Source organism: Sorex araneus, chromosome 2 (assembly GCF_027595985.1).
Source record: "Sorex araneus isolate mSorAra2 chromosome 2, mSorAra2.pri, whole genome shotgun sequence".
Classification (NCBI taxonomy): Eukaryota; Metazoa; Chordata; class Mammalia; order Eulipotyphla; family Soricidae; genus Sorex; species Sorex araneus.
Genome location: NC_073303.1, coordinates 243,323,488 through 243,336,614, shown reverse-complemented (window position 1 = coordinate 243,336,614; position 13,127 = coordinate 243,323,488). Strand labels below are relative to the sequence as shown.

At 61.2% G+C, this 13,127-nt stretch overlaps 1 protein-coding gene across 3 annotated transcripts in view; it reads right to left on the bottom strand.

Moving 5' to 3' along the window:
• The window catches only part of PALM (paralemmin), a 47,426-nt gene extending 34,344 nt beyond the window's left edge, over positions 1-13,082 (bottom strand). For 2 of the 3 annotated variants that reach the window (XM_055124898.1, XM_055124899.1), the window contains exon 1: positions 12,834-13,082. In XM_055124898.1, the coding sequence (XP_054980873.1) occupies positions 12,834-12,838 (5 nt within the window). In that variant the 5' untranslated portion in view covers positions 12,839-13,082. The remainder of the gene's footprint in view (positions 1-12,833) is intronic. The other variant, XM_055124900.1, reaches the window with a different exon arrangement.
• Positions 13,083-13,127: the final 45 nt, after the last annotated feature.

Here is a 13,127-nt window from a genome sequence, read left to right as displayed (position 1 = left end):
GCCATAGCACAGTGGGGAGGGCGTTTGCCTTGCACGCGGCTGACCCGGGTTCTATTCCCAGCATCCCATAGGGTCCCCTGAGCACCACCAGGGGTAATTCCTGAGTGCAAAGCCAGGAGTAACCCCTGTGCATCAACGGGTGTGACCCAAAAACCAAAATAAAACCAAAAAAAAACAAAAAAACGTGTACATGTGTGTGTGTGCGTGTGTGCGTGTGTGTGTGTGTGTGTGCGCGTGTGTGTGTGTGTGTGTGTGTGTGTGTGTGTGTATCTAGGGTGCCCAGCCAGCAAGGAGGCTGATCTGAGTAGGGGATAGATAGAACCAAAGTCACTAATACAGGGGCGGTACGCGGGCTGGGGCGGGGGAGGGGGGTGGCCGCTCAGACCGGACACAGACAGGCTAGGACAAGGTGCCCAGTGTCCCAGCCGCCTGGCCCGGGACTGGGGAGGGTCAGGAGGGCAGCCTGGAGAGGCCCAAGGGCGGGGGGAGGAAAGCTTCCCTCCCCGAGCCTCCAAACGCCTGGCTCGGCTCCGAGGGGCGCAGCCTGGGCCCCCTCCGCGCCCCTCCTGGGCCTGGGGGCGCCGCTGCCTCGGGTGATGGATGGCGCGGCCCGCGGGAGGCGGTCGCCCTGGCAACCGCGCCGTCGCCCTGGCAACACGGAGGCCCCGGCACGCGGGGGCGGGGCCGGCGCCGAGCATCTCCCGCCCCCAGCCCGGCGCTGGGGGCAGGTGGGGAGTGGGGGGAGGGCCTGGGCCAGGGGCTGCCTATGGCCGCTGGGATGCGCAGAGGGGTCACCCCAGTCCCTGCTGGGATGCTGCGTGGGGGGCTGTCTCCTGGTCCTAGATTCCAGGGGAGCCTGGCCTGGGAGGGGCTGCGCGCCGGGAAGGGTCTGGACCTGCTTCTGGAGCAAAAAAGAACCTTCAGTGCAAAAAATGAAACGAAGTACAACACCCGGAGAACCTCAAACCCAGAAAAATAACACCTGGGCCGGAGTGGCAGGGCAGCGGGGAGAGTGGACAGGGCACGCCCGGCACGCCCAAGCACCCCAGCACCCCACGGGGTCCCCAGAACCCTCCAAGAGTGATCCCCTGAACAGAGCCAGGAGTCAGCCCTGAGCATTGCAGGGTGTGGCCCAAAAGCAAAAACCAAATCAATAAAAGTAACCCCTCTTCCCCCCCTTACATGAAAGGAAGTGGAGGTTAGGGAGAAGCTGGACTCATCCTAGCCGGGAAACTGAGTCACATGGCAAAGAACAAAACTGGTGCTGAAGTGATAGTCCAGCGAGGGGGGCACTTGCTTTGCACACAGCCAACCTAGGTTGGATCCCCGGCATCCCATAGGGTCCCCCAAGCTTGCCAAACATGATCCTGGAGCACAGAGACAGGAGTAACCCTTGAGCACCTCTGGGTGTGACCCAAGAAGCAAACAACAACAAAACGGTTGGTTTTTTTTTTGTTTGTTTGTTTTTTTACTTTTTGGGTCACACTCGGTGATGCACAGGGGTTACTCCTGGCTCTGCACTCAGGAATCACTCCTGGCGGTGCTCAGGGGACCATATGGGATGCTGAGAGTCGAACCAGATTGGCCGCGTGCAAGGCAAATGCCCTACCCGCTGTGCTATGGCTCCAGCCCCAAATATTTTTTAATTAATAAATAAAATCTGAAACTGGACCCACAGTGTGGGTGGGGGTCTTCCCTGGGATCTGACGGGGCTCCCTGGGGTCTGGGGATCTGGCAGAGTTCATGGGTGGGTGGGGGTTCATGGATTGCTGGGGAGTCCACACAGGATCCCAGATCACAAAATAATCTTTTTTTTGTGTGTGTGTGGGGGGCGGGTCACACCCAGCGATGCTCAGGGGTTATTCCTGACTCTGCACTCAGAAATTCCTCCTGAGAGGTGCCAGAGGACTATATTGGGATGCTGGGACTCGAACCCGGGTCGGCTGTGGTCAAGGCAAACGCCCTCCCTGCTGTGCTGTTGCTCCGGCCCCACAACAGAATCTTTCTTGGGGAGGGGAGGGGCCATATCCTGGCCGTGCTCAGGGCTGACTCCTGGCCCTGTGACCAGGGATCCCTCTGGGCGAGATTCAGGGGGCCCTATGGGGTTCCGGGTCGGCCGGGGGCAAGGCAAACGCCCTTCCTGCTGCACAATCGCTCTGGCCCTGCACAAAAGAATCTTACTTGCTGGAAACAAAAATGAGCTGAATTTGCGCGCGCGCGCGCGCGTGTGTGTGTGTGTGTGGGGGGAGAGCGGGGGCTCCATGTGGGGGGAGGACTAGAACCCGACCCCTCCCCCACGCAAACCTGTATGCAGCTCTCTGAGAGGTCGCTCCAGCCCCCAAACTGAGTTTGTGGGGGGGTTCGTTTGTGTCTTGGGTCACACCCAGCAGTGCTCAGGGCTGACTCCTACTTCTGTGCTCAGGGCTGACTCCCTGATGCTGGGGAATCCAACCCGGGTGGGCAGATGCAAGACCAGCGCCCTCCCCACTCTGTCCTATCGCTCCTGTCCCATGTTTGTTTGCTTCATTTTATTGGGGGGAGGGGAAGGAGAACACCCGGGAGTGCTCAGAGTTGACTCCCGACTCCGTGCTCAGGGCGCACTGCTGGCGGGGCTTAGAGGGGCTGACCCCTGTACTAGCATCTCCCCCGGGGGTGCTGGGTTTGTTCAAAGGGCTCGAGGCCGCTATGCAGCCCCAGCCCGGTTCCAGGCGTCTCAGAGCGTCCCTGGCCTGGCCTGGCGCGAGGATCTGCAGGGTGCGAGAGGAGCAGATTCCCGGCTGGCGCTGCGCCGTGGGCGGCCGGGCCCGGGCGAGGGCGGCGGCTGCGAGCGCGTGAGATAATCCGGGTTCCAGCAGATGAGCTAATGAGAGGCGCCAACCCAAGGCGGGGTGCGTGCGCTCCGCGGAGGTTCAGATTTGCGGGGCGTTGATTGGATTTTTTTTTTTCTTTTGAAAGCACAGAGAGGTTATGCAACGGCCCCAAGGTCACCCAGCGGGCAGAACAGCAGCGTCCCCGTCTGCCCTGCCAGAGCCCAGCCTGGCCGGGCAGCCCCAGATGGAATGAAGGGGGGGTGGGGTGGCCGGGGTGGGGGGGAGGGGGGGTCCTGGCCCAGGGAGGCACGGAGCCCAGTGCCAGAACATTCCTGCGTTAATTGAAAGGAAGCAGCTGACGGTGACCTTGGGGGTGGGGGAGGGGACGATCACGTGGGGCTGGGAGGTGCCGCCTCCCCTTTCCCTTTGGGTCTGGGTGGAGTAGAGGGAGGGTCCCCTTTGCCCCTCCCCACCGCCCCCCAGTCAACTCAGATTTTTTTTTTTTTTTGGCTCTTTGGGTGACACTCAGCAGTTCCTCCTAACTCTGCGCTCAGGAAATCTTCCCTGGCGGGGCCCGGGGGAGCCTAGGGGATGCGGGAGATCGAACTCTGGGCAGCCGCGTGCAGGGCCAATGCCCTCCCTGCGGCCCTCGGCGCCCCTGCCCAGCTTGTCTTGTCTTTTGGACCACACCCCACTGTACTCTGGGCTCAGTGCTCGTGAATGTGAATAAGCTCCCGGTGGGGGCGATCTCAGGTGAGCTGTGTGCAAAGCCAGCACCTCCCCCTCCATCTTCTCCTTCTGGCCCTAAACGCAGCATTTCAACCCCACTGTGATTTGCCCCTCAGCCTTCATCAGCTACTATTCCACACACACACACACACACACACACTGTGCCCCGCTTCTTTCCCTCCACACCTCCTCCTGGGAGCCCTCCAGGGTCTCACCAGGAAGGAATTCTCCCAGCCCTGTCAACTATCAGCACAAGGGGAGGAGGCTGCTGCCCCCCTGCCCCACCCACAATCTTCCTTACCCCACCCCCGCGCCACCACTGTCCCAGGCCAGAGGAGCAGAAGCACGAGACACGCAGGCTTTCCAGAAGACTGGAGTCCCAGCGACACCAATCACAACTTGGTGGGAAGGTCACCGTGGGCCATGGGCCCAAGAACCAGCTGAGGTTGCAGATTAACCTGCAGGAGGCAGGGAGGAGTCGGACCCTGCCCCAGGCCGGGTCCACAGGAGGATGGGGCAGCGGCGGAAAACAGAGGGGCCCCGGCCCCCCCATTCCTGACAGAGGTTGGAATCCGCTCAAATACAGCCCCCCCAGCCCTCAGCCCTGCCCCTGCTCCTCCCCGAACATTCCAGGCACAGGACAGCAGGGCGGGCGCTCGCGTCACCCACAGCCACACCAGGCTCGATCCCCGGCACCCCAGGGTGTCCCCCCAGCCTCGCCGGAGTGAGCCCCGAGAGTGCAGAGCCAGGAGTCAGCCCTGAGCATTGCCGACTGTGGCCCCCAGAGCAGCAACAGCGAAAAAACTATTCCAGTACAGCAGGGAAGGCGCTTGCCTTGCATGCGGCCAACCCGGGTTCGATCCCCGGCACCGCATCGAGTCCACTGAGCACTGCTGGGACTGAGCCCTGAGCACAGAGTTAGGAGTCAGCCCTGAGCATGGCCGGTGGGGGCCCCCAAATAACAACAGTAGCAACAAAATTCCAGGCACGGAAGAGCCTTCGCCTCACGGTGCCTGGGCCCACGTGCCCTCGCCAACCCCCATGCCCCACGCCCCGCCCAGCTCCCCGCTGTCTCCCCCTACCAGCCCCCCTAATTGCCTCTTTTGAGCCTGGCAGGTGTGCAAGACGCCCCCATCACAGCAGGTATGGGATGATTATTTTTTTCTTAACTACTGAGAATCAGGGACGCTGCCTCGTTTGCCAAGGCGTCGAAAGTCAGATGGGCCAGACACGTAATGCGATTGATTCAGAGGCGACCGCTGGACTAGACCGGTTACCCACGGGATTCCATGGGACATCAAAAGGACCCCTGAGCCGCCCACCTACGAGATGGTCAGACGTCTTCGTCAAGACCCGGAACGAACGGTTTGAGGCTCTTCGTGTTCCTGGAGCGAGCAGATGCCATTGGGCTACACTAGTACGAGACAGGGACGGATGGAGACGTTACTGGCGCCCGCTCAAGCAACTCGATGAGCAGCGGGATGACAAGTGATACAAGTGAACCTTGGAGGCTACACCTCCTGGCAGTGCTCAGGGCTGACTCCTGGCTCTGTGCTCAGAGAATCACTTCTGGCAGGGTTTGGCAGATCTTAGGGGTGCTGGGGATTGAACCTGGGTCCACCACGTGCAAGGCTAGCATCCTTTTATTTTTTTCTTTTTGGGTCACAACCAGAGATGCACAGGGGCTACTCCTGGCTCTGCACTCAAGAATGACTCTTGGCGGTGCTCAGGGGACCCTATGGGATGCCGGGAATCGAACCCGGTTTGTTGTGTGCAAGGCAAACGCCCTACCCACTGCGCTATCACTCCGGCCCCCAAGGCGAATGTCTTAAGCCCTGGGTTCTAACGTCAGCGTGGGGAGGGCAGGGTCAGAGAGCTGAGGTCCACAGGTTGGGGGCCCGGGTTTGATCCAGGCGCTGCCCTGAGCATCCCTAGGCGTGTTTCAGCCCAGCGCAGAGCTGGGAGGAGCCCCCCACCCCCACCCCAGCACCACTGGGTGGGGCAAAAAGACCCACCCACAAAGGGACCCAACGGTGGGCGGGAGTACTAACCCGGCCAGGGACAGTCCAGCTTGCACAAGGCCCACCCACGCTTGATCCCCAGCATCACATCATAAGGTCCCCCGAGCACTGCCAGGAGTGATCTCTGAGTACTGCCAGATCCGGCTCTAATTGAAAAACAACTAAGTCATTTTCTTTTCTTCTTAGTTTTGGAGCCACATCTGGCGATGCTCAGAGATTGCTCCTGGCTCTGCACTCAGGAATCATTCCTGGCAGTGCTCGGGGGACCCAATGAAGTGGCGGGGATTAAACCCAGTCAGCCGTGTGCCAGGCCAACGCACTCCCCCCAACTATCACTCCGGCCCCAAAGCAGATTTTTTTTTTTTTGCTTTTTGGGTCACACCCGGCAATGCACAGGGGTTACTCCTGGCTCTGCACTCAGGAATCACTCCTGGCGGTGCTCGGGGGACCCTATGGGATGCTGGGAATCGAACCCGGGTCGGCCGCGTGCAGGGCAAACGCCCTACCCACTGTGCTACCACTCCAGCCCCTCCAAGGCAAATTTTTTAAAGGAGGGCACTCCCTGGAGCAATAGTACATCAGGTAGGGTGTTTGCCTTGCACACGGAGGACCAGGGTTCGATCCCCAGCTTCCCATAGGGTCCCCGAGCACTGTCAGGAGTAATTCCTGAGTGCAGAGCCAGGAGTAACCCTTGAGTATTGCCGGATGTGACCCAAAAAGTAAAAAAAAAAAAAGTCCTTCCCAAAACGCTCACTGATGCCCTCATGACCTTCCCTAAAGTGCTCACTGATGCCCCATGACCCCCCCCCAGAAGGGTGCATCTTGACGTGCTTAGGGGCTGCTCCTCGTTTGGTGCTTGGAGGTGACCCCAGGTGTTTCTGGCGGGGGTGGGGACCACACATGGGGTGCGGGGGATGGAACTCTGGGCCTCCCACATGCAAAACTAGGCTCCGCCCTCTGGGCTGCCTCCCTGCCTCGGCCCATAGTCTTTTGTTTGTTTGTTCCTTTGGGATTTTGGAACCGCACCCACAGTGCTCAGGACTCACTCCTGGCTCTGTGCTCAGGGATGACCCGCGGCGGATTCAGGGCACCATGTGCCCTGAATTCAGGGTGCCAGGATTGAACCCACGTCAGCACCTGCCCCACCGTGCTATCTCTCGGACCCCGTCCACTCCCTTGTTTTAAACGGGGGTGGGGGTCATACCCAGCAGTGCTCAGGGGTTACTCCTGGCTCTGTGCTCAGGAATCGATCCTGGCAGTGTTCGGGGGTCCCGATGGGGTGCTGGGGAGCCAAACTCGCACCCACCCTCCCTGCTGTGCTGTGGCTGGGGCCCCAGGTCCGCGCCCTTTTTGGAAAAACAAAATCGCTGTCAGATTTCACAGGGATCCAAGGCCAGGCCAAGCCTGGAAGGAGGAGACGGAGTGACTGAACCCTGACCCCGTCGGAAGCGACTGTCCCGGTCACAAGAAAAATCCCGGAGCGTCCCACTCAGGACAGCCTCCCCGCCTGGGCTCTGAGCACTGGACAGTCGGACGGAGAACCAGACCCTGAAGGACCCCCTGATGGCAAAGCCCAGAATGGGGCCCCTCCACAGACAGGAAGTGGGTTCCCTCCGGGTGCTGGTGGGGGCGGGGAGGGGGGGGAGGGGGGAATGCTGATGGGGACTGGCTTCCTTGGAGGGGGATAGGATGGGATGGAATGTTCTAGAATGAGGTGGAGCTGCTGGCCGGACAACTCAGAAAGGTCCTGGCGTTGCGGAGCAGCCGGAGAGAGCGTTGGACGGACTGTGGTCCTCTCCTGGTTCTTGTCTTGGTGCTAGGCCTGGAACCCTGAGCCGGGAGTAACCCTCAAGCACGGTGGCATGTGCACTCAACACCCCCCACCCCAAACAAGATCCTAAAGGTGTCCTGGGAAGGGCTGTGTTTGGGGGAGCAGTCACACCTGGTGGTACTGGGGGCTGCTCCTGGTACAATGTTGGGGGGCCCCCACAGTCTCGGGGTGCCTCCTGCTTGCAGAGACTATGCTTGGGTGCATCGAACCATGTCCCCGGCCCAGGGTACCGAGGTAGAGTATTTATATACAAATCACAGGACCGGCACGACTTGAGGCCAGAGCGAGAGAACCATGGGGAGGGTCTTGGCTTTGCACATGGCCAAGCCGGGCTCGATCCCCGCCGCCACCCCAGAGGGTCCCCCGGGCCCCCCAGGAGTGATCCCTGAGCACAGAGTCAGGAATCAACCCTGAGCATCACCAGGTGTGGCCCCAAAACCAAAAAAGAGAAGGACCCCTGGGAGCATGACCCACCCTAACCTCCCCACAGCAGGGCAGGGGGTGCTTCCTGCGCACCCCAAGATGCCTCCAGTCCTGTCAGCAGGCCTTCTGGAGGAAGGATAAAATGATAAATAAATAAATAAATAAATAAAACCAGGGTCCCAGGCCGCAGAGCTTGGAAGGCAGAGAAGGCGTTTGCCTTGCACACGGCCAACCTGGGCTCGATCCCCAACACCCCAGACACCCCAGAGGGTTTTCGGAGCAGAGCCAGGAGTGACCCCTGAGCATCGTCAGGGGTGGCCCCCAAAAACAAACAAGGGCTGGAGAGATGGTATAGCCAGAAGGTGCTTGCCTGGCACTCAGCAGACCCAGGCTCGAGGCAGACCCAGGTTTGAGGCAGACCCAGGTTCGATCCTCGGCATCCCGTAGGTTCCCCCAAGCACCACCAGGAATTAAGTACTGAGCACTACCGAGAGTGGTCAAAAAAAAAAAATATATATATATATACATATATATAATGAAGGTATTTGGGCTGGAGTGATAGCACAGCGGGTAGGGCGTTTGCCTTGCACGCAGCTGACCAGGGTTCGATTCCTCCGTCCCTCTTGGAGAGCCCAGCAAGCTACCGAGAGTATCCTGCCCGCATGGCAGAGCCTGGCAAGCTCCCCGTGGCGTATTGGATATGCCAAAAACAGTCACAAGTCTCACGATGGAGACGTTGCTGGTGCCCACTTGAGCTAATCGATGAGCAACGGGGTGGCAGTGACAGTGGTGTTTAGGCGTGTCCGGGGCTGAAGAGTTTGGGGTACACAGGTGCCCCTGAGAAACTGTTTGTGCCATGAGCGCTAGGTCCCGCCTTCTCAGGCCGCCTGTCCTGGTTCCTGTACCAGCCTGCTCCCCAGGGAGCCACAGCCCCGGCTGGTGCTGGGAGCAGATCTCGTCCCCGAGACTGAAACACCAGAAGCCACAAGCACCAACATCAGAGTCAAATAAAGTTTGATGAAAGGCCTCAGGGAGGGCCAGAGTGAGAGCACAGAGGGGAGGGCGCTGGTCTTGCATGCAGCCGACCCAGGTTCGATCCCCGGCACCCCACAAGGACCCCCTGAGCACCAGCAGGAGTGATTCCTCATAGCAAGGTGAGGGCTTTTATCCCGGGGAGCACATGCTCTCTGCCCAAAGCCCCCTCATTCTGCCCCCAACTTCCCTGCCCCCCCCGGGCCCTGGGAGCATAAACTGCTGTGTGGTAGAAATCCCTAAATTCTCAAATGAATGAAATGGTGTCCACAGCTTTATTTAAATTCAACATATCGGGGCTGGAGCGATAGCACAGCGGGTAGGGTGTTTGCCTTGCACGCGGTCGACCCAGGTTCGATTCCCAGCATCCCATAGGTTCCCTTGAGCACTGCCAGGAGTAATTCCTGAGTTCATGAGCCAGGAGTAACCCCTGAGCGTCACTGGGTGTGACCCAAAAAGCCAAATAAATAAATAAATAAATAAATTCGATTTTTTTTTTTTTAATTTGGAGCCTATACCCAAGGGCTGGAGTGATAGCACAGCGGTTAGGCTTTTGCCTTTCTCACGATTCCTCTGCCCCTTTCGGAGCCCAACAAGATACTGAGAGTGTGGAGCCCGCACGGCAGAGCCTGGCAAACTACCCGTGCGTATTGGATATGCCAAAAACAGTAACAATAAGTCTCACGATGAGAGACGTTACTGGTGCCCGCTCGAACAAATCGATGAACAATGGGATGACAGTGACAGTGACCAAAGCAGTGCTCAGGGCTGACTCCTGGCTCCGGGCTTGGGGTCCTGGCGGGGATTGAACCTGGGGTGGCACAAGCAAGGCAAGCACCTCACCTGCTCTACTGTTTCTCCCACTCCCCCCTGATTATTTTTGTTCTTGTAGTTGATTTGGGGCCACGCCAGCAATATTCAGGGGCGACTCCTGGCTCAGTGCTCAGAGGAGCCACCTCCCTGAAAAGTCTGTGTTCAACTCTTTCAATGCTCTCCCCAGTCCCAGGCTAACACTTCTTCTTATTGTTGTTGCGTTTGGGGGCCACATACGGCTATGTTCCTGGCTGACTCCTGGCTCTGTGCTCAGGGATCACTCCTGGTGGTGCTCAGGGGGCCCCTGTGGGGTGCCGGGCATCGAAGCCAGGCCAGCTGCATGCCAGGTAAGGGCCCTATCCATTGTCCTACTGCTCTGATCTCACACCGCCCACCCAGCGATGCCCTGGGCTGGCTCCTGGCTCTGTGCTCAGGGATCACTCCTGGCAGGCTCCGGGAGCCCCGATGGGAAGCTGGGGATCAAACCTGGGCCAGCCGTGTGCAAGGCCAGCGCCTCTCCGGCCTCTAAATTAAATTCTCGGTGGATAGCGGGTTTATACTATACCCGGCCGGGCTGGGGCTGCTTCCAGCTGTACTAGAAAAGGGGGGGCCGTGGATGGCTTCCCAGCGATGCTGTGAAACGGGGACCCTGTGGTGCTAAGGATCAAACCCCAACCTCCTACATAAAAAAAACTCAAGTCACTCTCGGGGCCACCACCCCTGGCAGTGCTCAGGGCTGACTCCTGGCTCAGTGCTCTGAGATCACTCCTGGGGGTATTATGGGACCATGTTGGGTGCCGGGGATTAAACCAGGACCAGCAGGCATTTTACCTGCAGTATTATCTCTCTGGCCCCTCTTTTATTATTATTATTATTATTATTATTATTATTATATATTTTTTCTTTTTGGGTCACACCTGGCGATGCACAGGGGTTCCTCCTGGCTCTGCACTCAGGAATGACTCCTGGCAGTGCTCAGGGGGCCCTATGGGATGCTGGAATTGAACCTGGGTCGGCCACGTGCAAGGCAAACGCCCTCCCACTGTGCTATTGCTCCAGCCCCCTCTTTTATTATTATTTTTTTTTGGGGGGAGCATGCTCAGGGATGACTCTGCCTCCGTGCTCTGGGATCACTCTTGGCATGTGGCGGGGGGGGGGGGGAAGGAGTTGCTGTGAGGTGCTGGGGATCGAACCTGGGTCAGCCACATCATACAAGGCAAGTGCCCTCCCCACTGCACGAGCGCTCCAGCCCCTCTTTTCTTTATTTTTCCCCTTTTTTCTCGTCCCCAAACTTTCAGCATCTCCACACACATAACCAATCCCAGCGGCGTGGGCGGCCAAACCCACGGCCAGGGCACCAGGCGACAGTCACCCACCGGCGAGCCTGGCGCCCTCTGCACCTCCACCTCGCATGGTGACAGTGGTCCGAGGTCCTGTGGGGGTCTCTCTACCGGGCACCCTAACACCAACCATTTTATTTGTCTTCTCCTGGCTGTGCTGGCCAGAAAACACCAGCTCCTGCCGTCCCATCTCGGTGCTACCAAAAGTCAGTGAGGGACCCCCCCCACGACACACACCCACCCATAGGGTCTCTGATGTCTGGGTTGTCGAATTCTTTATGCTGGGGGTGTCCCACTCAGCGATGCTCAGGGGGTCCACACTCAGAAATCACTCCTGGCTCTGGGGACCACACTGGGGTGCCAGGGGTTGAACCCGGGTCTGCCGCCGCGTGCAAGGCGAGCGCCCTCCCAGCTGTCCTATAGCTCTGGGGCCCTGGTTTGTAGGACCTGGGCCTCATATACCTCCCCCTCCTCCTCCTCCACCCAGGGGGGCACCCTCCCAGGGCCACACCCTGCCCGACTCCCCTTGGGCCCGGAGCTGAGCAGATAAACAAGTGGAAGGGTGGGAGGGGGGGTGGAGAGCGCAGACAAGTCCCGGCTCCCCGGAGCCCCTGGTCCTGCTCCCGTGGGGTGGGGTGGGGTGGGGTGGGGGGGCGCGGGCAGGGGGCCGCCCCGGGGAAAGGCGCTGGGTCTTTTGTCTGGGTTTCAAAAGCAGACAACTCAGGGGTGTCGCCGGGGGAGGGTGTGGCTGGTCTCGGCGGAAACACCCACAAACGCAGCGCAGAGCAGGGGCGGCCGGCAGGGCGGAGGGGTGGGGGTTGGGGCGGCTAGAGCCCGGAGTCTGGCCTGGGCCGGAGCGAGCAAGGCAGCAGCCCCTGAGCCGCCCCCAGGGGGCGGCAGCGCGAGGGAGACCCCCCCAGACTCCCCCTTCTCAACCCTCCACTCGCGACCACTCCCGGGGCCCCACCTGTGGCAGTGGGGGCGCGGGGGGCCACCCGCACCCCAGCACTTAAGGGAATGACCCAGACGCACTTATTTTGCACCTGCTGTGTACAAAAGTGCGGGCCCGGCGGCGCTCCAACACCCCAACACCCCACCACCACCCACACACATTCAGGCACCCCCTCGGACCCCGCGCCAGTAGTCCCTAAGACATCGGGGAGGGTCGCGATCTTTGGTGGGGGGGAGACACTAAGCATGGGAGGCGCGCGGCCCTGCGCCCCCAGTTTTTGCACGGTCTTCGGGTCCCCAGCGGAGACGCACGCTGTCTCCATGCAGCGCAGGAACACGGGTCTGGGGGTCGCGCCCCGGGGCCCGGCGGAGCGTGGGGGGCGCCCCTGGTGCAGGGGGCCCGGCGGCAGGAGGACCGGGGCGAGCGGCGAGCCGGCCCGAGCGCGCGTCGCCAGGGCGCCGGCGGGCTGGGCTGGGCTGGGGGCGCCCCTGCAGCCCCGGAGCTCTGCGGAGAGGGGTCGCTCCATCACTCTGAAACATCCGATTTGGGGGTGGGGGCGCCCACAGGTGGCCAGGAGCCACGGCACGCTCGGGTGGGCGCGCACAGGGCGCGGGCGGAGACGCGGCCTCCCTACTCCGGCTCCTCAGCGCGCCCCCCCCTCCCAACCTCCACCTCTTCCTCCAGGTTTTCGGGGGTCCGCTATGGGCGAGCTCCCGGGTGCAGTCCTGGGGTCCCCGCAGCCCCTCGCCCGCTCCCTCTGCACGCGGGGGCCGCGGTCCCCGCAGGGGCGGTGGAGGTGGCGGCGGGGGGTGGGGGTGCGCGGCTCACCCCACCCTGGGCGCACCCCTACTTCTCCGCCCGGGCCCGAGCGCGCCTACTCACTCCATCTCCCCGCCGAGGTCCGGGTGGGTCGCAGATGCGGGGCGCGGGGCGCGTGGGTGGGGGTCTGGGGGGGGCCCCGGCGGGGCCTGGGCGTTGGGGGCCACCTAAGGCCTGGCGGCCCGGGCTGCTCTGCGCGGGGGCGCCGGCACCGGCTCGGGCATCGCCCCGCGCGCGGCTGTTTATTGTCCGGGCGGCGGCGGCGCGGGGGGTGGGCTGGGCGCGCGCGTCGCCGCCGCCACCGCGCGAGTCCCGCCGCGTCCCCGCCCGCTCCCCTCCCACCGCCCTGCGCCTCCC